The sequence below is a fragment of the Poecilia formosa genome, unplaced genomic scaffold (genome assembly GCF_000485575.1).
Source record: "Poecilia formosa unplaced genomic scaffold, Poecilia_formosa-5.1.2 Scaffold458, whole genome shotgun sequence".
NCBI lineage: Eukaryota > Metazoa > Chordata > Actinopteri > Cyprinodontiformes > Poeciliidae > Poecilia > Poecilia formosa.
This window is the reverse complement of record NW_006800397.1, coordinates 184,696-205,873: the sequence shown is the minus strand read 5'-3', so window position 1 is coordinate 205,873 and position 21,178 is coordinate 184,696. Positions and strand designations below refer to the sequence as shown.

General features: G+C 38.9%; 2 protein-coding genes and 2 long non-coding RNA genes across 5 annotated transcripts in view; 2 read left to right on the top strand and 2 right to left on the bottom strand.

The window, feature by feature from the left end:
• Nucleotides 1-861: 861 nt before the first annotated feature.
• On the top strand, nt 862-9,292 carry rnf212 (ring finger protein 212). The gene is made up of 13 exons (XM_016663940.1): nt 862-1,135; nt 1,704-1,826; nt 4,039-4,100; nt 4,178-4,252; nt 4,363-4,419; nt 4,607-4,665; nt 4,743-4,802; nt 6,123-6,181; nt 7,143-7,221; nt 7,504-7,546; nt 8,537-8,591; nt 8,865-8,934; nt 9,172-9,292. The coding sequence occupies exons 2-13, from the start codon at nt 1,718-1,720 to the stop codon at nt 9,290-9,292; spliced, it is 849 nt and encodes a 282-aa protein (XP_016519426.1). The 5' UTR covers nt 862-1,135; nt 1,704-1,717.
• A 549-nt stretch (nt 9,293-9,841) lies between these two features.
• LOC103155976 (uncharacterized) lies at nt 9,842-14,037 on the bottom strand. The gene is made up of 2 exons (XR_478090.1): nt 13,954-14,037; nt 9,842-10,797 (listed from the first exon to the last, which is right to left on the bottom strand). It is a non-coding gene; the product is annotated as an uncharacterized LOC103155976 (long non-coding RNA).
• A 101-nt stretch (nt 14,038-14,138) lies between these two features.
• LOC103155977 (uncharacterized) lies at nt 14,139-15,368 on the top strand. Its single transcript, XR_478091.1, has 3 exons — nt 14,139-14,226; nt 15,081-15,157; nt 15,249-15,368. It is a non-coding gene; the product is annotated as an uncharacterized LOC103155977 (long non-coding RNA).
• A 1,640-nt stretch (nt 15,369-17,008) lies between these two features.
• The window catches only part of fgfrl1a (fibroblast growth factor receptor like 1a), a 15,670-nt gene continuing 11,500 nt past the window's right edge, over nt 17,009-21,178 (bottom strand). For both annotated transcript variants that reach the window (XM_007577897.2, XM_016663955.1), the window contains exons 3-5: nt 19,444-19,616; nt 19,193-19,373; nt 17,009-18,760 (exon numbers count right to left, since the gene is read on the bottom strand). In XM_007577897.2, the coding sequence (XP_007577959.2) occupies nt 18,375-18,760; nt 19,193-19,373; nt 19,444-19,616 (740 nt within the window). In that variant the 3' untranslated portion in view covers nt 17,009-18,374. The remainder of the gene's footprint in view (nt 18,761-19,192; nt 19,374-19,443; nt 19,617-21,178) is intronic.

Here is a 21,178-nt window from a genome sequence, read left to right as displayed (position 1 = left end):
TTGTGATCAATCTCAGAAATTTTCCAGAAAACTTTTAAATTTTCAAAAAGAAATCTCTGGATTTAAATTTTCAAAATAAATCATTTGAAATTCAGAAATGACCAAAAACAATTTGTAGAAAAATTTCTGCTGCTGATCTAAATTTTTTCTAGAAAGTTCCTGATATTTTAGGCAGAAGTTTACTACTTTTTTTCTCCAATATGCTGTAGCAGATTTTTCATATTTGCTCTATAAGAAGAAAAGCATGTAGTTTTCTGTTGCTTTTGGTCTCGAGTGAATAATTTCATTTTCAGTAATAAAAACACTGGAAATGTTTTTCAGTGTTTTCAGAGGTTTGCTTACCTCACCAGGAGTCACTTTGTTTCCAAACATTTGCTATATTTAGCAAGTTTCAGAAAGAATAAAAGCCGGTTTTGCTGCAGCGAAAGTCTCTGAATAAACTTGGTTATAAAAACACAAATACTTTCTGTTGTACTTTACATTCTTCTGGGTGAGAAAATTATGTTGGTAACAATTTTTACCTTCATTACAAATTAAAAGTCTCTGTCTACGGGCCAAATTTTAATCATATTTGAACTGAAGTTGGGGGCCACACAGAATCAGCCCAAGGGCCACAAATGGCCCCTGGGCCGCACTTTGGACACCCCTAGTTTAGAGTCGCTGAGATTGAAAAAAGGTTCCTTTCTTAAATTCACCATCTCATACTTGATGAGAGTTAAAGTTAGTGAATTAAGAAGTTGTCCTCCACCTTCAGTATTAAACACACTTTATCCAAAGCACCAAAATCACTTGTAGGAAAAGAAACACCATTAGCATAATGCAGCCACTACCATGCTTGCCAGCTAGGTTTGCTTACCTCACCAGGAGTTGTTGATAAAGTGAAATGCCAGTAGTAATTCAAACTCGTTCTTAAAATGCCTTGAAGTCGTAACACCAGATCAGACCGTCATGAAAAAGAGATGTTCAAACACAAATTATTTGAATTTATAAGCCCAGAATTTTTAATAACATGGTAAAAAACAAACGATATACATTAAATTCGTGTTGATTGCATGCAAACGTCTTAACAGAACCGCAACAGTCCTTTAAACAGCCACATAACCTTCTAGATGAATCCACACTGCTGCGGCTAACGGTGAGCTAATACATCTAATTTACATCGAGACCAAATTTAAAACATTTAACAGCGAAATACCCGCTAAGCATAAAATACACTTTAATTGAACATATTTTATCTAATATCACTTAGCTACTCACCCAAAGGTGGGGGTAAAAGCGTTTTCCTGTAAGAATGGTAACAGTTTTAATGAGCTAGCTACCAACGGTCTTCCTAATTATGCTAACAATGCTAATTAGCTTCACTGAAGAAGAAGAGACGAACTTCCTGTTGAATGAAACTTAAAACAGGAAGGATGGTGAAGTTAAACTGAAGGATCCAGTAGGGTTGTTTTTTATTACAAACTGATAAACACATGACTGGTAATTAGTCGTAAATATATTTACTGATAATTATTTTTGTTGTATATTGTTGTTATGTTAGCCAGCGTTATGCTAACTTAGCATTTAGCTTCACCTAGAAACAATCTGAACATTAGCTGATTATTTTTAAATGTTCCGCTCTCATTAACGTAGCCTAAAACAATAAGTGCCACAACAAATAAAAGTAATAACAGCGAAAATTATTTTTCATTAATTTTATTCAATAACAGGTCTTCAAATGTCCTACTGGGTCTGCTGCAATTGCTGCTTTCTTTCCCCAAGTCCTGAGCGCAAACTGGCAGTGACATCCTGCGGCCATGTCATCTGCAGCGTCTGCTATCAGAAAGGTAGAAAACACCTTCAGTTCTTACACTTTTCATGACCCTGCCAGTCTGCTCAAAAGTTTGCATCCCCTTTCAGGCTTTAGTGATTGATGTCAGCAGTTGATTGTACATAATTCTGGCTGGATTAAGATGAAGACGATTAGTTTGTTCACAGAGTCAAATCATAAGTTTAAATGAGTTAAGTTGAAGCTTTTTGCCCAGTGTGAAACATGGCGGTGGAAGCATCATGGTGAAGCAGATCAATGAAACTTACATCTGAAAATACAATCAAAAACACGTTTCCAGATTGGTTTAGGGGGAATCTGTTAAAATGGTTCATCTTTAACAGTGTTTTCAAACTTTTTCAGCTATTTAACAAAGACACACAGACCTCCACAACATCTTATATATACAACTTTAAATAAACATATTTGTCTCTTAACACTCTTATTATTGTTGTCATCTTTGTTCATCCTAATGAAAAGGCCTGTCACAATAACAGGTTGGATGATGAAGAAGTTATAAACAATTTATAAACAATAATATTGTTGCTTTTAGACCATGTTCAAGTTTTACAATAGTAATGCCATAATAATGCAAAACCATATTCTCAAAGAAAAATAAACTTTAAATTTTAACATTTAACTCTGTAACTGGAAGACATTTTAAATATTCAAACACCAAACTGAAGACTTTATCATCCAGTTTTTTTGTGCTGTGTACCATAATAGTGTTATAAACTAATAAAATTTCAGTATTTTCCCCTGAGAAACTGAAACATGTTCCTGCAGATATGAATTCCTCCGATCATCAGTAATTCTGGCTGTTTTCTTGTGAGCGAACCGGTCTTCAGCCTCTTACCCATTATTATTTTATACACAATCCTCTGATAAGCTAACTGTAGCAAATAAATGGCCGTTTACATGCGGACCACCAGTGGTCCGGGAACCACAGGTTGAGAAATCCTGAATGAGGCTTGGTGGTTTCTGCAGACAGCGTAGTTCTCTCCACCAAAGACTTTAAATATATATGCATCATTTTATCTTTATAAACTGGAGAAAATTCACAGCAAATCAAAGTTTGGGTTTTTTATGGTATTATTTTGTCCCTAAACTTTTACTAAGAAGCCTCAATGATTCAGTAAAGTCCTGACTGACTGGCCTGAACGGACAGCGACACCTGCTGGTCACACAGCGGAACTGCAGAAACACATTTTCTACTTGAGATCTGTTCTTTGTTTTTGTTTTTGTCTTTTTCTTAATAAAGAAATCTTCTCAAACAGCTTTTATTTATTTAGGAGAATAAATATTTAGGCTTTTCTCATGAAACTTCTAAAAACAGGAATCACTGATGGAGATCCTGCTTTCTTCAATCTGATAAACCCAAATTATTCAGTTTGGTTCTCTGGGTGTAGCATCACTTTATCTTAAGGCAGTGGTGTCCAAAGTGTGGCTCCGGGGCCATTTATGGCCGTTGGACTGATTCTGTGCGGCCTTCAACTACAAATAAAATCTGATACAAATTTGGCCTGTAGATGCTGATGGAGACTTTTAATTTGTTGTCAGGGTAAAACTTGTTATCAACACAATTTTCCTACACAGGAAAAAGTAAATAAAGTACAGCAGAAAGTATTCAAAGTTTCATAGCAAAGTTTTAAAAGATAAAACCAAGTTTATCCAGAGACTTTTACTGAAAAACCAACTTTGCTGCAACAAAACCAGCTGTTATTGTCTCTGAAACTTGGCTATAAATAAATAAATGTATTAATTCAAACCCAAAAGACTCTGAAGACTAGAATCTTCTACGGCGTATTAAAGCCATTGTAGAAAACGTAGGACATTTCTGCCAAAAACCTCCAAATGTTTTAGAGCAATCTCAGAAATATAAAAAAAAAACATGGACATTTTCTAGAGAAAAAAAATCAAATTTTTAGATGTTTTTCCTAGATATCAGAAATTTTCTATAAAAAACTTGGACATTTGTGAATTTCAAATGTTGAAAACTTTCTTTTGAAATGTTTTAAAGAAAATGTCTGAGTTTTGGTGGAAGTCTGCTCCGTTTTTCTGTCTCCAAGGTTCCTGATAAAACTCCTTCCAGTGTTGGATCTGCAGTAGATATCAGGGCGCTTCGTGTTCTTGACGTTAGGTTGGGTTTTTTGTCCACAGCTACAGTTTGGACACTCCTGGTGTAAGAGGTGAAGATGAAAACGTTTAAATGTTGGGCGGCTCTCTTCCAGGCAGCCACGGCCGGTGTTTGATATGCAGCAGCCAGTGCCAGGTTTCTCCTCTTTCTGACAAAGTAAGAACATTTTATTCCCACACAGATTCGGGTTTCTGCTGTTGTCACCTTCAGGTTTCATGTGTTCATGTTTTCAGAGCAGCTCGGACGTGAAGGCTTTGTTTTCTGACATCGGCGTTGTGGCAACCAGACATCTGACAGAGATCAGCAAAGTTTGCACAGTTCCACATTTATTCCAAACTGTCCTGTGATAACTGTCCCAGATGCGTTTCATCAAATTATTTTAGGCTGTTCTTGCAGATTTCACGTTGTTTCCTACCAGGTTGTGGCGTTTCAGGCCCGGCATCAGAAGAGGTTGCTCAGTTACTACAAGCAAAAGGTGCGAGACTTTGTCACTTTACAGCCAACAGATAGTTGTTAGCTAAATAACCCACTGTTAAATTTCTGAAAAGTGTGGTGTGCATTTGTTTTTAGCCTCTTCCCACCAGCTGTAAACATTTATAGACTTTAGTTTTTCTTGTGTTGATCAAAAATCGATAATTCTGCTGTTTTTCTGCATTTAACAGAATCATAAACTAGAAGACATGTTGGCCACTATAAAGCAAGAAATGCAGCAGATGGGGAAGTGAGTAAAACTGTAGCTTCATGGAACAGATTGAAGTTTTCGCATGTTTAATTTCCTGTTTTGTCTTGTTTTTAAAGGAAGCTGAATGATCAGAGGGCTTACATTGCTAAGCTGGAAAACTCTCTCCAGCACCACAGGTCAGCTGCTCGTTTGATCCAGAGTCATTATCAGCATTACCGTCAATCCTCAGTCAGCAGGAAGCAAAGTTAAAATGGCCACAAATTACACTTTAGTTTATGTTTTCAGCAACAAATAGGTTTTTTGAAAGAAAGAAAGAAAGAAAGAAAGAAAGAAAGAAAGAAAGAAAGAAAGAAAGAAAGAAAGAAAGAAAGAAAGAAAGGAAGAACAAAGTGTGTAAATCATTGCGGATGTGAAACTTAAAAAGGATTTTGTTGGTTTGCCTCATAAAAAAAAAATCTCGGCAATAAAAAAATAAGCAAAGTTTCATAAATGAATGAAAATCAGATAAAGTGCAGGAATCCTGATTTCCAGAATTTAAAGAGATAATATCCATCCATTTTCTAACACTCTGGTCCCTTGGTGGGTCAGGAGCTGCTGCCTCTCCAGCTAATGTTCCAGGTGAGAGGTGGGGTCGCCTGGACGGCGACGGGTCGCCTGGACGGGTCGCCTGGACGGGTCGCCTGTCTGTCACAGGGCAATACAGAGACACACAGGGAGAACATGCAGAAAGACCGGGGCCAGGAATCAAACCCAGAACCTTCTTACTGCAAGGCAACAGCTCTACCTACTGCGCCACCGTGCAGCCCAGAAGAGATGATAACTTTGTCTTTTTATAATATTTACTGTAAGAAGATTATCTTGACTGAAAGTAAAGATTCTCCTGAGCTGCTGGAGCCACAAATCCTGCTAAATATTTTCACTCATTTAATAACATTTTTATGCAAAGATATTCAGACATTTTGTTTCAGTTTTTAAACTCGTCTCCTACAATGAAAAGATAGAAAACTATCCAACTTAGTTGCACATTTCTGTGAAGCCGGGTTTGTTTTTAATAACTGCAGTATTTATTTTATTTTCTGTATATTGGAAATTTCAGTTTTCTTATTTTTATGAATCCACCATCTGTTATTTTTCTACTTTTACACCTGAACATTCCCAAGATGTTTTTATTATTTCTGTTATATTTGATGAAAACTTCTGTTTTCTGCTCTGTTTTGTAAAATTTTCCTGAGATTCTGCAGAAACATAAATGCAGTGAAATCCACTTTCCACTAGGTGGCGCTCCTGAACTGTTTCAGTCAACAGGCATCAACAAAACCTGGATTATACAGAAATACTGCAAATCACAGTGAAATATAATTATAGTTTTAGACGGTTTTTAAAGTATAAACTACATTTTGCAGTGGGAAGTTTAAACCTAATTGTTGCCTTTTATTGTTGGATTCAAATCAATAATTTTGCAGTTTAATAAAATGAATATTTTGCTTTTTCTGCAGTTTAAAAGCTCCGTCTCAAACCAGCAGCAGTCTTCACACCCCGCATGGAAACAAGTCAGGTGAGCATCGCTACACCCAAAACACCAAAATCCATCAAAATGTTTCCCGACATCATGAAAGATATTCCATGTTACTTACTGTCAGTTATGAGTCTTTACTCTGTAGATGTGCCAGGATTATGATGTTCTGCATAAAGTTATCATCAGATTCTGATGTCATTTGGTCATTTAAAGATGATGAATGTGCAGCCAGTTTGGATAAAATAAAACAGCTTAAATAGTTTTAATCAGTTTATCCGTTACTGACCAGGCAGAACTCTGTGCTTAGAGGAAAACCCAACAACTCACGTCTTTCAACTCTTTCTAAGAAACCAAATTTACTTTCATCTGAAAATGATCAAAATAACTCAAATAAAATAACATTCACTGCAGTTTAAGGTGTGTGAATAGTTTTGCACTTAATTGGCCTGTTGGGGTTTGAAAACGAGCCAAATGCAGAAAGAAACAATAAATACTGAACAAAATATGGCAAAACATAAACGGATGTAAACGAGGAAATAAAGAAGAAACCAACACAGAAGAACATCGTTGTTTTCTTCATTATTTATTAATCCGACTCTTAATGTGGCTCAACGTTAGCATGCACCAGCGTACTGATGCTAATGTTAGCATACTGGCTAACATTAGCATTTTAGCTTTTACACTGTTATTTCCATACAACCAAACTTTGGCTCAACATGCTAGTGATAGCCCTCATTGCTAATGTTAGCTTCATAGCTTAGCTTAGATTTTATCCAATCATTGATAAATATATTGGTTTATAAGCTAAAGTTAAACTGAATTGATAAGGTCAGCGTTAAGCAACATGCTAGTGATAGCTCACATATTAAGCTAACAGTAGCATCTAAACTTTAGCATTTTTCTAAATATGAGACACTTTTGGGAACCATGACATGACAGACGTAAACTTTAAATCTTTAGTTTTAATTATTTACGCTTTAATGGTCAAAACCTCTGATCTTTTTCTGTTTGGATTTAGTGCTTCAGATTCCCTACGAGTCTCCCGTGTTCGTCCCACGTCACGCTTCAGCCTCCAACATGTGAGTGTTTATGTGACATAAAACCTCATGTTTCACGTCTGATAAATTACTACTGGTGTTTAATTAGTGTCAGTATAATAATTTCTACCCGTGTGAAACAAGGTTGTAACTTTCAGAGTGAGCAGCGTTCTGCCTTTCTTCGCTCCACTGCTTTGAGTTTCAGGGTTTCTCACTTTGGGCAGAATAAATGTTGCTTTTGCTGAAAGCTTGTGGTTAAAGGAAGCGGTGATGGCAGCGGCGCGATGCGGCTGAACTAATGAAGTGTGCCTTCCTGTGTGGCAGCAGCCAAAGCCTGGAGCTGGATGACAGGAGTCTGTTCAGGAAAGTGGGTGTCTTCACTTAAAGCCCATCTCTGAGGGCGGGGTGTCCAAACTTTGTGGCATGTGGGGAAAAATTGTAAACTCAAAACTAACCGCAGGCCAGAAAAATCAACTTAAAATAGAGTAAATAAATTATCCTGATATTTTCTGTAGATCCAAACTTAAAAGGGATTTCCACGACGGCCTATCAGGGCCTTTAGAGACAGAAAGAGCAAATTTCCATCAAAAATTCAGACATTTTGTGGTTCATCTCAGAAATTTTACAGAAAACTTTGAAATTTTCAAAAGAAAATCTTCAACATTTGAAAATTCTGGCATTTTGATGTTTTTTTCTAGAAAATGCCTGACATTAATTTAAAATTTAGATTTTTTTTTCCCCCAGCAAATTTCCTTATTTTTCCTGGAAAGTTCATGAAATTATGCTCAAAATTTCTAAATTTTTTGACAGAAATGTGCTAGTTTTCCGTTCCCATGTTGGCCCCGAGACGCTGCAGCAGATTGTATTAAAAGAAAAACATCTGGTCTCAGTTTCTTCTGGGCTCCACTGAATACATTTATTTTCAGTGATAAAAACAGGATTTGTGTCACTTTGTTTCCAAACATTTGCTATTTATCAAAGTTTCAAAGAAAGAATAAAAGCTGATTTTGTTGCAGCAAAGTTGGATTTTCAGTAAAAGTCTTTGGATAAACTTGGTTATTATGTTTTGATAAATTTTGGTTATAAAACCACAAATACTTTCTGTTGTACTTTACATTTTCCTGCATAAAAATTATGTTAACATTTCTTTTACCCTGATTACAAATTAAAAGTCTCTGTCTGCAGCTACAGGCCAAATTTGGACCAGTTTTCAGTTGCGGCTGGGGGCCGCACAGAATCAATCCGAGGGCCACAAATGGCCCCGGGCCGCACTTTGGACACCCCTGCCTTAGGTAGTATGTTGCCCTGAAGTTTAAGCAGGAAGTGAGGCTGAGGAAACGTTTTTCCTCTGCTGCAGCCCATTTCTGCGCCCAGGCTGTCGGTGATGGCGGCGCTGCCAGAGGGACGCTCAGGTGAGTCGCTGTCAGACTCCAACGCGCCGCAGCTGAACAGCTCATCATGTTCTCACAGCCACAGAGAGTACTGCTGAGTTAGCACTTCTCCAAAATTCAAAGTTTAGTGGAGGGAGTTTTGACACCTCTCTTCCTAAAAACATTAATTTCCAGCCATAATCAGTAACTTAACACCATCCGCTCCTTCGTGGGGTCGATGTTTCAGTCGACTGAAGAACTTTAATTTGCCGTTTTTCATTGGTGAACTGTGGATTTCTCTGGTGTTTTGCTCAGGACCCGCCACCCACAGGTCCTACAGCCAGAACCCACTGACCTCCCACTCTACCCACTCAGCCACCATCAGGTGAAACGCTTCACTCATCTCCTCAATTATCACTTCAGATAAATACAAAATCTATCCTTATGTTTAAGGTCTAACTGTTAAAAACTACTTTTGAGCCTTGTAGACATTTTAGCAGATAAACTGATATTTTTCTGAAGTATGTTACATCCTGTGTCTGGTATTAATTCTTTGTGCTTCTGAAAAATGAGGAATTTGTTGTAAATTCGGAGTAACAGGATCGTTTCTGTTGCTCTCCAGCCGTTTTTCTCCCTCCACTCCAGAGTCGTACGGTCAGAGTTCAGCCTGGAAGTCGCCTCAGCTCAAAGCGTCGTCCTCCTTCAGGCACTCTGCGTCCTTCCTGGGGTTTCCCCCTCCTTAACGCTTCTGCTTGGATACGACTGATGATGCACATGAAGATGTCAAATGTGCAGCTTAAACCCAACATGAAATGAGACAAACTGCTCTTCACTGTCAAACTGTAAATGAAATAAATTGAAATGAGTTTGGAGTCTGAGTGAAATGGTTCGATCGCAGCTAAAGCAGCTCTTTTGTTTCTGCTCTTCAACTTTAAATATTCTGCAAACTAAACAGACTCGTCCATCGTCAACCTGAGGAAATGAACAGTTAGCATTAGCTTCTGCTGACTATTTTATGTGCGGATCAGTTTAGCTCTTTCAAAATAAGTCTTTACGTTTACCGTTAGCCTCCAATAAAATAGTAGTTTAGCATTAGCTTCTAGTAATTTTTTGATGTGGTTAGCAGCTTCGCGTTAGCTTCTGATCATTTTTTAGGTGTTTAGCATTTTAGCATTTGTTTCCACTAGCATTTTATTTTCAGAGATTTAGCGTTTGTGGAGCTACTATTCTTGTTTAGCAAACTAGTTAGCGAAGCTAATTTTTTAGTTGGCTGTGCCCACCACTGGCAGTAAATGAACTTAGTGCAAACATTTAATCTCCGTTACAAACATTTCTAAAAATGTGCAGCAGGAAAAGGAAACGTGTGATTCTGTGGTTCAGTGTGCAGGATACGAAGTAACACCAGACATTCACAGCAACCACAGTGGCCATCATGAAAAATAATCAGTAAATATGGTTTCTGTCAGACCAATTATGTCCAATTTGACACCAGAAGTATTCATCAATGATAAATATTGGTAAATTTAATGCAAAGAAACATTTTCCTTGATGGCCACGGTCTCCATCTTGAATTGTTCAGTGACCTTTCAACTGGATTTGTGGGTGTGGCCCAAAGAGCTCTTTTTATTTCTGAAAACTTTTTAAATGGCTCACTGAAAAACAGTTTTTGCTTCATGTTTATGGGATGTTGGGGTTTAGATACGTGGCGCTTCCTGCGCTGAAGTCGGAACCGTTTCATCTGCAAAGCCGAGCTGGAATTAGTTGGCACACAAAAGACGATGACATGTAAACGTTTGGCTGAAAGATGCTGCAATAACATTCCCTCATCCTGTCTGATGGAATCCGTCTGAGCGCCGTCAGCCGGAGTCCAGGCGTGCCGGATGCGTTTCGCCAACTTGTTATTTCACCTCAAACCTGTTACAAAACAGCTGCAAGTGAAGACAAAGGGAGTGTATCCACTCAGAAACCGGATATCACCTGCAGTCACGGCGGCACGGAAAGCCTCGGCGGCCCGATGTGTTCAGGCAGGTCGGTTCCTCCTCAGCGGACCGCCGCGGTCGGCGCCATTGTCCCGGCTGTCAGGCTGCTGAATAACGCCTATTGAAGGCGGCTCAGGTGTGGCTGTGTGTGTGTTCTGGACCGGCGCACGCAACTTCCAGCCTTTTACTGCACTCTGTTCGGGAGGGTTTTGTGCCGAGTCTCTGGAGCTGATCCTCTTCCACGCTCCAGTGAGATCTGAAGCAGTTTCCTGTTTTTAAGAGAAAGGCGGCTGAGCTGTCAGAAGTTTCCACTGACCGTCGAGCAGCAAAAAATTTATATTACAACAAAGTCACTTAATTTGGAAAAATCATTTTTCAACAAAACGTTTTGGCTTATTTTGCAAAAATAGAATGGAAGCAACTTTTTGCATCAATCAAATTATGTGATGAACTACAGGAAGTTACTACTGGCAGAAACCATGAAGAACAGACGGCAGGAAGTGGTTAGAGGACGATGGCGCAGCATGTTTTTAATGACTTACTGCGTGAACAAACGTGATTTTGTTTGCATTCCTTATTTAAAGGAAACATTGCAATTGTGAAATTGTGTTTTTTCAACATTAGCTGAATATTGACAAAGTTTTGCTCACATTTGTAAAAAATAAAAACCCACTGCTAATGTGTCACACTGAGTGGAGACGTTTAAATCAGCGTAATCTTTTCCTCATGTTGGTAATAAGGAATAACGGGTTTTTAAACTTTCTCTCCTGCAGCTTCACGTGTCGCTGCAGGCCGTACAAATGAGCTCTGCTACTTCAGAGAGCTAAAGCAAACTGTTCTGATGTCGGCCATAATTATTCAGCAGCATGTTCCCACTGACTGTCCTCTGCTGTTTGCCTCTGCAGCTCCATCACAGTGTGTGTGTGTGTGTGTGCGTGCATGTGTGAGGGGAGAAAGAAGCCTCCCTCTTAATCTGATCCAGACTTCACACTTTGTCGCTCGGCGTTTCAGCCTCGTACCTTTGGAGGTGTAATCCCTTCAGGCAGGACATGACACGACCCAAATGATTTCACACTGGAGCCATTTGTCTGTTAGCGGCTGCAGCCTGAGCCCACGGCGTCATCTGGGATCTTCATCACGAATGAAGTCTAACACTCAAAGTGATGATGAAGTTTAAACTGCAGCCAATGAAGGTCAGATTTACCTCATAATGTTGGTTTAAAACAAACCATTAAAATAATGTCGGTTCTTTACCGTCTCTTAACAATTCAGTTCAAAATGATTTCAGTTTCAATCCATCGGTGAGCAAAGGATCCTCCTGACCTGCTCCAGTCTTCTTAAAGGGCCGGTATCATGTAAAATTAACTCAGTTTTTAGCCTTCCATCATGTTCTAAAGATTTTTCCTCATCAAAAACAAACCTAGGGTTTTGCTGGGTGGCCCTAGCCCCGCCTTCGAGGCGCAGCTCCTCCCCCACTCCGCTCCTTCAGACTAGCCAGCAGCAGGTTTAATATTTTCCATTTTAAGAAAATTATTTTGGAAATAATTTTACTCTGATTACAAATAAAAAGCCTCAATCTGCATCAAACATTTAATCTCAACATTAATCTTACATTTTCCAACCTTGCAGAAAAAAAAGTTAAATCTCTTATTTTTCGCATGTTCCAATACGTCGCCATGGCAACGACGTTCCAACGTTACCATGGCGACGTTACAAAATGGAGGCTGACAGACAGATCTTTTGGTTTTTTTTAAATAGATTTCGAATGAAATGTGAGAATCTTCTTATGTGAATTGATTTTTGCCTCATCAGTAATATTAGTGAGATTTCTACTGTTCCAGTTGAACAACAGCTGAAACATCAAGACGTTTAATTTACACTGCAAAAACAAAATCCTACTGAGTATTTTGGTGTAATTTCTAGTGGAAATATCTTAGTACACTTTAAGACAAAACCAACTTAAAAGTAACTTTTCATGTAAGCTTAATTTTCTACATCCAATAAGCAGAAACAACTTGAGAAAGAGGGAAACGTTTGTTTACTTCTTATCGTTAGAACAGATTATTTTGTTCAGTATAAGATAAGAACAGAGCTTCAACCTGAGATTTTCTTTTTTCTTTCCAGTCATTTCAAACTGGAACTCCGTGTTCCCATTTATTCAATGGCAGAATGATTTATATTTGAAAAGAGCAAATAAAGTAAAGTAGCTCTAGCAGAAACACTTTGTGTTCACACTTAACAAGTCCAAGTCAAAGTAATAAAACTATTGACATGCAGCTGCAGTTTAATTTGACTTTAACTGCAGCGCTTCTGTGAAGGCTCAGAGAATAAAACAGCATCTTTACGAAGCTTGATGGTGGCAGCATCATGCTGTGGTGGAGGATGATGAAGAGTGTTCAAAGTGTCAACAATAATTTTAACAAATGTGTAAAAAGCATTTCATTATAAAAGTTACTGCAGCTTTTAGGGACCATTACCAGCATGTTGACACCGTCGGTAGGATGTGGCAGAGGCAACAGCGACTTGCTCCACTCAGGATGCAAACATTACTGTATAAACTAAAATTAGCCAACATGCTAAAGTTAGATTAAATGTGTGGAATAACTAGCATGTTTATTTTGTATTGACTTAATTCATTCAGTAGTTTAAACATAGCTAAATCAAAATTATTTATTAGATGACAACAGACTGTTGAGACTTCAATTTTGGCCAATGAGGCAAAAAGTTTGGACACCCCTGTGCTAAACGATAATATTGTTGTTTTGAGAACAAACTTTAAATTCTAATTAACATTTAACACTGGATGACATTTTAAATCAATACTAGATAATTTCTTAAAGACTTTAAACGCTGCCTGACAAAGTGTGCATGTCAGTTGGAATCCAGGGTCATGATACTGAAAATTAGCATCAATGCTACGGTTAGCTAAAATGTGGTTGGCAGCATGTGCGGTATCACAAGCATGTTCACTCTTACATTGACCTAATTCATTCATTGTGCAAATTTTGGCAAATATATTAAAAATGCTAATTACAAGTGTTGGGTTAACGTTAGCATGGGGGCTATCATTGGCCTGCAACAGCGACTAGCATGATGACACTGCCAATAAGATGTGGGTATTTATTTACTTAATCCATTCAGTAGACAAATGCTAACATTAGCTAATTATGTATGGAATCAACAGCATGCTTACTTATATTGACTTTATCCATTCAGTATGATAAAGCTAGCTAATAAATCAAAAATGTATTAGCTAGCTAATAAATTTATTAGCTAGCTTATAGATGACTATAAATAAATAGTCATCTATTTATCTAAAATAAATAGACCAAAAAAAACACACTTTAGATCTATAATTTTGGCCCATCATGTGGCATAAAGTTTGGGCTAGCATGGCCGCTACTTCCTCTCACCCAGACCCAAACCTGGCGGATGTGGCGGGAGAATACAACCGCAGATCAGGAGGCTCCTGTCGCGGCTCTGCTGCGGGCGTTAAAGGCCGAGGCTTCCTTCCTCTCAGCCGCATCTCTTTGTTTCTCTTCATCCCGGTGGAAGCCGCCCGCTGCCTCTCTTTGTGTTTTTGTTTTGCCGGTTTTAATGGAGGTTTTGTGGCAGCGGAGTGGAGGATGATTAGAGGGAGAGGAATGCAAACACAGCAGCCAGGTGTCCGCTTGTTCTCATCTGCATGTGCGCTGCAGGTGAGCGTGCGTCCGCGTCTCTCTGGTTTCTGAGCAGAGGGGTGTGTGTGTGTGTGTGTGTGTGTGTGTGTTTCATGGTCACTGACTCCTTTTCGATGAAGTTAAAAGGCTCTTTCTTCCCTTCGTCACTCACCGCAGCTGCTGTTGACTCAGGCGCGCAGGAATCTGGTATCTTCATCCAGACACGTAAATATCGATTTAGGCGTTAAAATTGATTCTCAAATCCAGGGATAAATAATTTCAATACTAAAGTCATTTGACCTAATGTATCTTAACAACAGTACGTTAAATTATTAAGATATTTCCTAGAAAAGACGGTTTGGTGGGAACTACTTTTTCTTCCGCCTGGTTAAGTGAGTGTGCCGCTCACCGTAAAATTACAAAAATAAATTCGCTTCATAAAAACACGCCAATTAAAAAAACTCGTTTTGTACTAGGATGAGTTGTTTCCTTCGGCTGTATAGAAATTAGCGTAGAAACTTTTTTCCGCGTCACAGCAGTCATGTGATCAAACAACTGGCGGAAATGACGAAGACGATGAAAGGAAGTAATATTTTAATGACTTATCGCGTGAACAAACTTATTCACGTGTGATTTTAATTACATTTCTTATTTAATGGAGACAGCATTTTCTTTCTGCTCTAGTGTAATATCAAAGTTTTACACACATTTGTAAAGCAAATGCAGATTTCTTTTTAAAATAGTTCTTAATTAAACAATTTCAGTAATTACTAATATATACATATTTTTAGTTTGCAACACCATTTTGTCATTTCGTATGATTGTCTGCTAAAACAGCCTGGCTATAGTAAAATTAATATGCTATATGAATGAAAACTTTTTTGATTTAACAGTCATCAGGTGTTGGACCCAAATCGCTGAGACCCGGGCCAGAAATCAGAATATTTTATTTAAACTTTAGAAACTGAAGGTAATGACAGAACAGGAGATGTCTGTCCTCCTTTTGTCTCCGACACGTTCACCGGTTGACCTCTGACCTCTGCCCATGTTCTGCTGTCCAGCCAGGTGAACTCATCACATCTTTCAGCGCCTCGCCTCTTCCTCCTAGTTTTCCTCATCATCCTCAGACGCTGAGAATCAAGAAACAAAAAACCAACCAGACTGAAAACAGACGACTTTTCCTTTTATTTTCTTTTTTCTTCCAATTTTCCTCCATTTTCTTTTTCTTTATCTCTTAGTTTTTTTCCCTTTCTATTCTTTTTTTTTTTTTACATTTTTTCTTATTTTTTTCCTTTGTTCTTTCTTCTTTTTTCTCACTTTTTTAAAATTGTTTCTCTTTCCTCGTTTTTTTTCTTTTTCTCTTTCCCAACCTGTTTTCTTTCTCTTTTTCTCCCGTTTTTCTCTGCTTCCTGCCGTGTTTCCAGATCAACTCGCTCCGTGTCGTATCCACATCTGGAGAAAGTAGTTTTTCCTTCTGGCCCGTTTTTCCAGCCTGTTTCTCATTTTGGTGAACATTTTAAATAAAAACTGGAATATTCAGATTTTTTTTAGCTGTATTTGTTTGATCAGATTTGAACCAAAAACATCCTAAAAATAATTCATGCAGTTTTAAAAATGCCTCTGAATAAAGAAGTGGAACATGATTTCATGTTTTAATGGCACCAACAACATGATTATAACGATACAGGAAACAGTTTTTAATCTAAACTACCAACATCTGTACAGGATTGTCGTTATGGAGATAATCAATAAAACTTGTATATTTTCTCAGCACATATACATTATCTTACAATATCATGATTGTAGCTTTTGCTGCATAGCTTCCATTATGACTAACACAGAAATCCATTCATGCAGTAATAATGCCCAGTTATATGGAAAATAACAGGAAATAAATTAAAAACACACTTTTCTTTTTTCAGTATTTTTTATCCCGATGCTAAAAGGTCTGAACAGTTTAAAGAAACATAAAGTACACGTATAATAATAATGATATTTCATGTACATTAGTGGTCGGTTTGCAACATGATGGAAAAACTAATTATTGGTTTTGGACAATTATTCATTAAAAGAAAATAAAAAACATTTTCAATAAAAATTATCCTGATAACCTATTTTTCTTTAAATAAAAACAGAAACATCCCACAGGAGGAGAAATGTAACGTTTAGATGCAGTCAGAGCGTTTATTATTCACTAAATGGGTTTAAATGGCAGCAGAGATGGATAAATTAATTCACAGCGACTGTAGTGATGCTGATTATATTTTAGGGATAACATACAAACAAACAGCACTATATGCATTATTTATAAAAAAATATATTTTTACATTATCCTTCTTTATTGTGAAGATCTGTGCAAAAACCTGAAGGTACCGGACGATTTCCTCTGAGGTTCACAGCAAAACATTTTTCAGATTTTTCTGGAGAAATTTCCCCTGAATCAAAGCCGGTCGCATCGTTTAAAATGTAAAGTTATTATTATTATTATTAAGAGCCAAAAGCACTAAAATATTACACATAAATACATGTTTATGTAAGTGGTTTAATAAAAATATATGTTAACTGAAATATGCTTTGAAAACATTCAATTGTTTCAGGTTTTCTGTATTTTGTTTCGGTGGGCGGGGCTAATGCTGCGTTAAAGAAGCTGATTGGTCGGCACTTCAGCCGTTGCCTGCGGTAACCAATCAAACTTCAGGGTTTATCTTATGACCAACATTTACTGTTTAAATAAATTTACTATAACTGATCTTTTCAGTTAATACATTTTAATTATTCTGGAAAATATTGAATCATAAAATAATTTTTTATGCATTTATATGAATTTTGTTTAAAACAATATTAAACATTAAATAAATATTATTTGAATATTTATTTATATTTCTGAATGAAATATGGGAAATATAACAGGAATATTTTGACAGAAATTTAATTATTGTAATGTCTTTTGTTCATATATTTTTATTTGTTTATTAAAATTTAATCTATCGCAAGTTTCCATGTAACAAATGTTTATTTATTGGATTATGATTATTTTAGCACCAAGCGAGACGGACACCTGAACGAAACGTTTAAACCTGTTTTATTTTGAATATAATCTAAATTATTCGTTTTCACTGAAGCAGAACTTTAAGATTTAGTTTCACTTTAAACAAAGTTAGCTAATGATGCTAAAACGTTTCCCTGTTTAAATGCAACTGATGACATCATCACCTCAGCTCAATGGGAGCAGGAAGCAGGAAGTGACATCACTCATCAATTTGTTTTGGCTCAGCTACGTTTCGCCTGAGAAATAAATCCATTATGATCACAAAAAAAAGTTTTCACCCCCTTTCAGCTTTTCCTCCAAACGTCTCCGGAGCCACAGGAAGTGGAAGATAACCATGAAACTAAAATGAAACATTTTCACACATCAGGATCTGAAAAGTGAAAGGATGAAATCTCCTATTTATTTCCATTTTCTGTTGATTTTCTCATAAAATCTCAATAAAAAAAACAAGAAATTTGTAACTGAAAAATATAGAAAAAATCCAAACAGTGTGAAAACTTTGAGTTTTTTTTTATCTGTGTTTTACAAGTTAACTGCTTTAAAGGTTAAAGGTAGCTTTAACCTTTAAAGCAGTTAAAGTTAAATTTAAACTCATCAGATAATCTCGGAAAACGTTTCACCCCTTTTGGATTTAATCTTTACTTTGCAATGTTAAAAACTCTTTTTTATTGAATAATAAAAAAGATTTTATGAGAAAAATCAACAGAAAATGGAAATAAAATTATTTCAGCAGTTGTACAGTTTAAAAATCTGAAAAGTGTGGCATGTATATGTTTTCAATTCACAAAGAATAAGTCCAAAAGAAGTGAAACATTTTTTATCTGTGTTTTTAAAGTTAATGAACTGAAAATGCTTTTGTAGTTTGAGGCTACAGAGTCGCTGCAGTCGGGTTGATGTTGGTGAAGGACGCTGCAGCGCCAACGCAGCTGCTGCTGCAGTCGCTGCTGCTGCAGTCGCTGTTGCTGCAGTCGCTGTTGCTGCCGCTGCTGCTGCTGCTGCTGCAGCTGCAACCCGGTTCTGGAAGCTCGTATGAACCAGGTCAGACTTTGGTTGAAGCAAAGGACTTCCTGTCTCTACCTGCTGCAGTTCGTCGCATGCTGTTAGCTGCGGCTGCGCCGTCTGCATGCAGCTGCGTCTGCTAACACTGGTAGTGTATGTGCTGGTGCACCTTGCCGTTGACGTGTGAATGTGTGTGTGTGTGTATGTCCGTGTAGACCTTGGGGTAGAGCTTTGGCGCCAGCAGCAGCTGCTGATGCGCCGCCGCGTATTCCTCGTACGTCAGCGAGTCTTTGTCGGAGCCCGTTGGCTGCGCCGCGGGTGGCTGCGGCGGGCCGGCCCGGTCCCGGCGTGGCGCCGCGGGCAGCGCAGAGGAGGTGGAGCCACTGCAGCTGCATTTCGATTGGTAGAACCAGAGGAGGGCGGTGCCCAGGATGAAGGCCACGCCCGCCGGGATGCCGATGATGACAGGCCAGGGCAGGCCAGGGGGCGTTACCATGGGAACGGAGCTGGGCTGGGACTTCCTGTCTGCAGGGCAGAAACACGGGAATTTATTTTAATAAACGGAAAACTGGATAGAACTGTGCAAAAGTTTTAAACTAAGAAAATTCCAAGTTTTCCTTTAAAGGATTCAGAATTTTCATAAAAATGAAATTAAAATCCCTTTAAAACTAAAAATCGATTAAAGTATGAAACTATGCAAATATTCCTACAGAGGTCAGAGGTCAGCGGGATGGAGGGGCAAATAGTTCATCCATCCTGCCTTTCTGACTTCTGACCTGGCAGCACGGTGAGGTAGGCGCTCCTGAAGCTGTAGCCCCGCCCCCCTGACCTCTGACCTGGCAGCACAGTGAGGTAGGCGCTCCTGAAGCTGTAGCCCCGCCCCCCTGACCTCTGACCTGGCAGCACGGTGAGGTAGGCGCTCCTGAAGCTGTAGCCCCGCCCCCCCTGACCTCTGACCTGGCAGCACAGTGAGGTAGGCGCTCCTGAAGCTGTAGCCCTTGCTGTTGGCTCCCAGGCAGATGTACATGCCGGCGTCGTCCTGCTGCGCCCTGCTGATCAGCAGCTTGTTCAGGTACGACCCGTCGGGTCGGGACCAGACCTCCCCGGTGGGAAGAACCACGAAGCGCTGGTCACCGGCCTGCAGAGGGCAGGGAGTAGGGGTCAGAACCAGAAGCAGAACCCTGTGTGTGCGCGGTGTGACCTCTGACCTCTATGGTGGAGTTGAAGCGAGCCTCCTCTCCGGGTTCGACCCGTTTCATCCACTGGATGACCGGCTTCACGTCGCTGCGGACCTTACACTGGAAGGACGTGGTTCCGCCATAATCCACCGTGGTGTTGACCGGGTGGGTTCCGGTCAGAACCGGCTTGGAGATTGTCCGCTCTGGAGACACACCGAGACTGTTAGCAACACCACCGGGCTTTGACTAGGCCATGCTCTCAGATAGACATCGCTGACATGTCGTTGTAATTGCTCCTTTTGTTGTGGTTTTTGCCAGTGGAGATCGAGATATAAAAAGGGCATTATGAATAAATCTGTTATTGTCTTTAATTATTAATTATTGTGACAATACTGCTATTTTGCCACTATTTTTCAGTAATATAATGGTTATGATTTAATGTAAGAACATATTTTCAAACATCAATAAACTTTAAATTCTAATAAATATTTAACACTGGAACTAGAAGACATTTTAAATATCTAAAATAAATAAAGAAAAAAACAGAAACAAAAAATAAATCAAATTATTTTGTCTCTTTCATCAAAAGGTTTATTTGAGACCAAAACATCAGTTTTTGGTAGAAAATCTTCACATCTTTTTTTAAATTTTAATCAGTTAAAATTTTGGAAACTTAAAATTGCTGCTGCGCAAGTTACTCAACAGGCTGTTGCTAGGTAACCAAAGTGAGGGTAGGGGCTTGAAACTGCCTGTTACCCAGCAGGTTGTTGCTAGGCAACCATAGAATCTGTGAGTTAGTTGATGCTACCAGCTAGCTTAGCTCACATTGAGAGGTTGAGCTGCTAAAGTTTTTCCTCAGCCTACATGTCCCAGAATGCTGTGCGTTTCTGGATCGGAGTTCAGTGAATATTCTATATACTGAATATTGAATATTGTACCAGTCATTTATTGATAAACAAAACAAAACAAAACAAAACAAGGCTGGCTGAGGAGAACCGCAAAAACAGAATTAAAAATGATAAACTACCAAAACCTCATTCATTATGACTAGCATGGAGTTCTTTGAGTGAGCCATTTTGGCCATTAGTGTTAGATTCAAATGAAACGAATCAGATGGAAAACTAAGGCTGTTTCCCTCCTTCAGTCTAGTTGAGCTAGTTCTACTGGAACCAGAACATCTGCTCCACCTCCAGCTGCTGTGGTTCTGAGTCAAACCAACCTGTTCCCCTCCTGGCCTGTGGGGGCGCTGCACCAAGAACCACTGAAGGAAATCGACACGAAAATCTCTGAAGACACTGAGAGCAACTTCCTTCTTCACCAGATGGAAACAAGATGGAGGCATAAGATTTTAGTGATTGGAGGATTTCTTTAAATACCCCGAGCCATTTCTGCTATTAGTGCTAAGCTAATGCTAACATTTGTTTTGGTATTTACTCAGAATGCCCTGTGCTGTAGTCCTCCTGGAGTGGGGCTAAAGTGGATTGGAGTGGGGCTAAAGCGGACTGGAGTCAGGCTAAAGCGGACTGGAGTCAACCTAAAGCGGACTGGAGTCGGGTTAAGCGGACTGGAGTCGGGCTAAAGCGGACTGGAGTCGGGCTAAAGCGGACTGGAGTCGGGCTAAAGCGGACTGGAGTCGGATCGAAGCGGACTAGAGTCGGATCGAAGTGGACTGGAGTGGGGCTAAAGCGGACTGGAGTCGGGCTAAAGCGGACTAGAGTCGGGCTAAAGCGGACTGGAGTCGGGCTAAAGCGGACTGGAGTCGGAT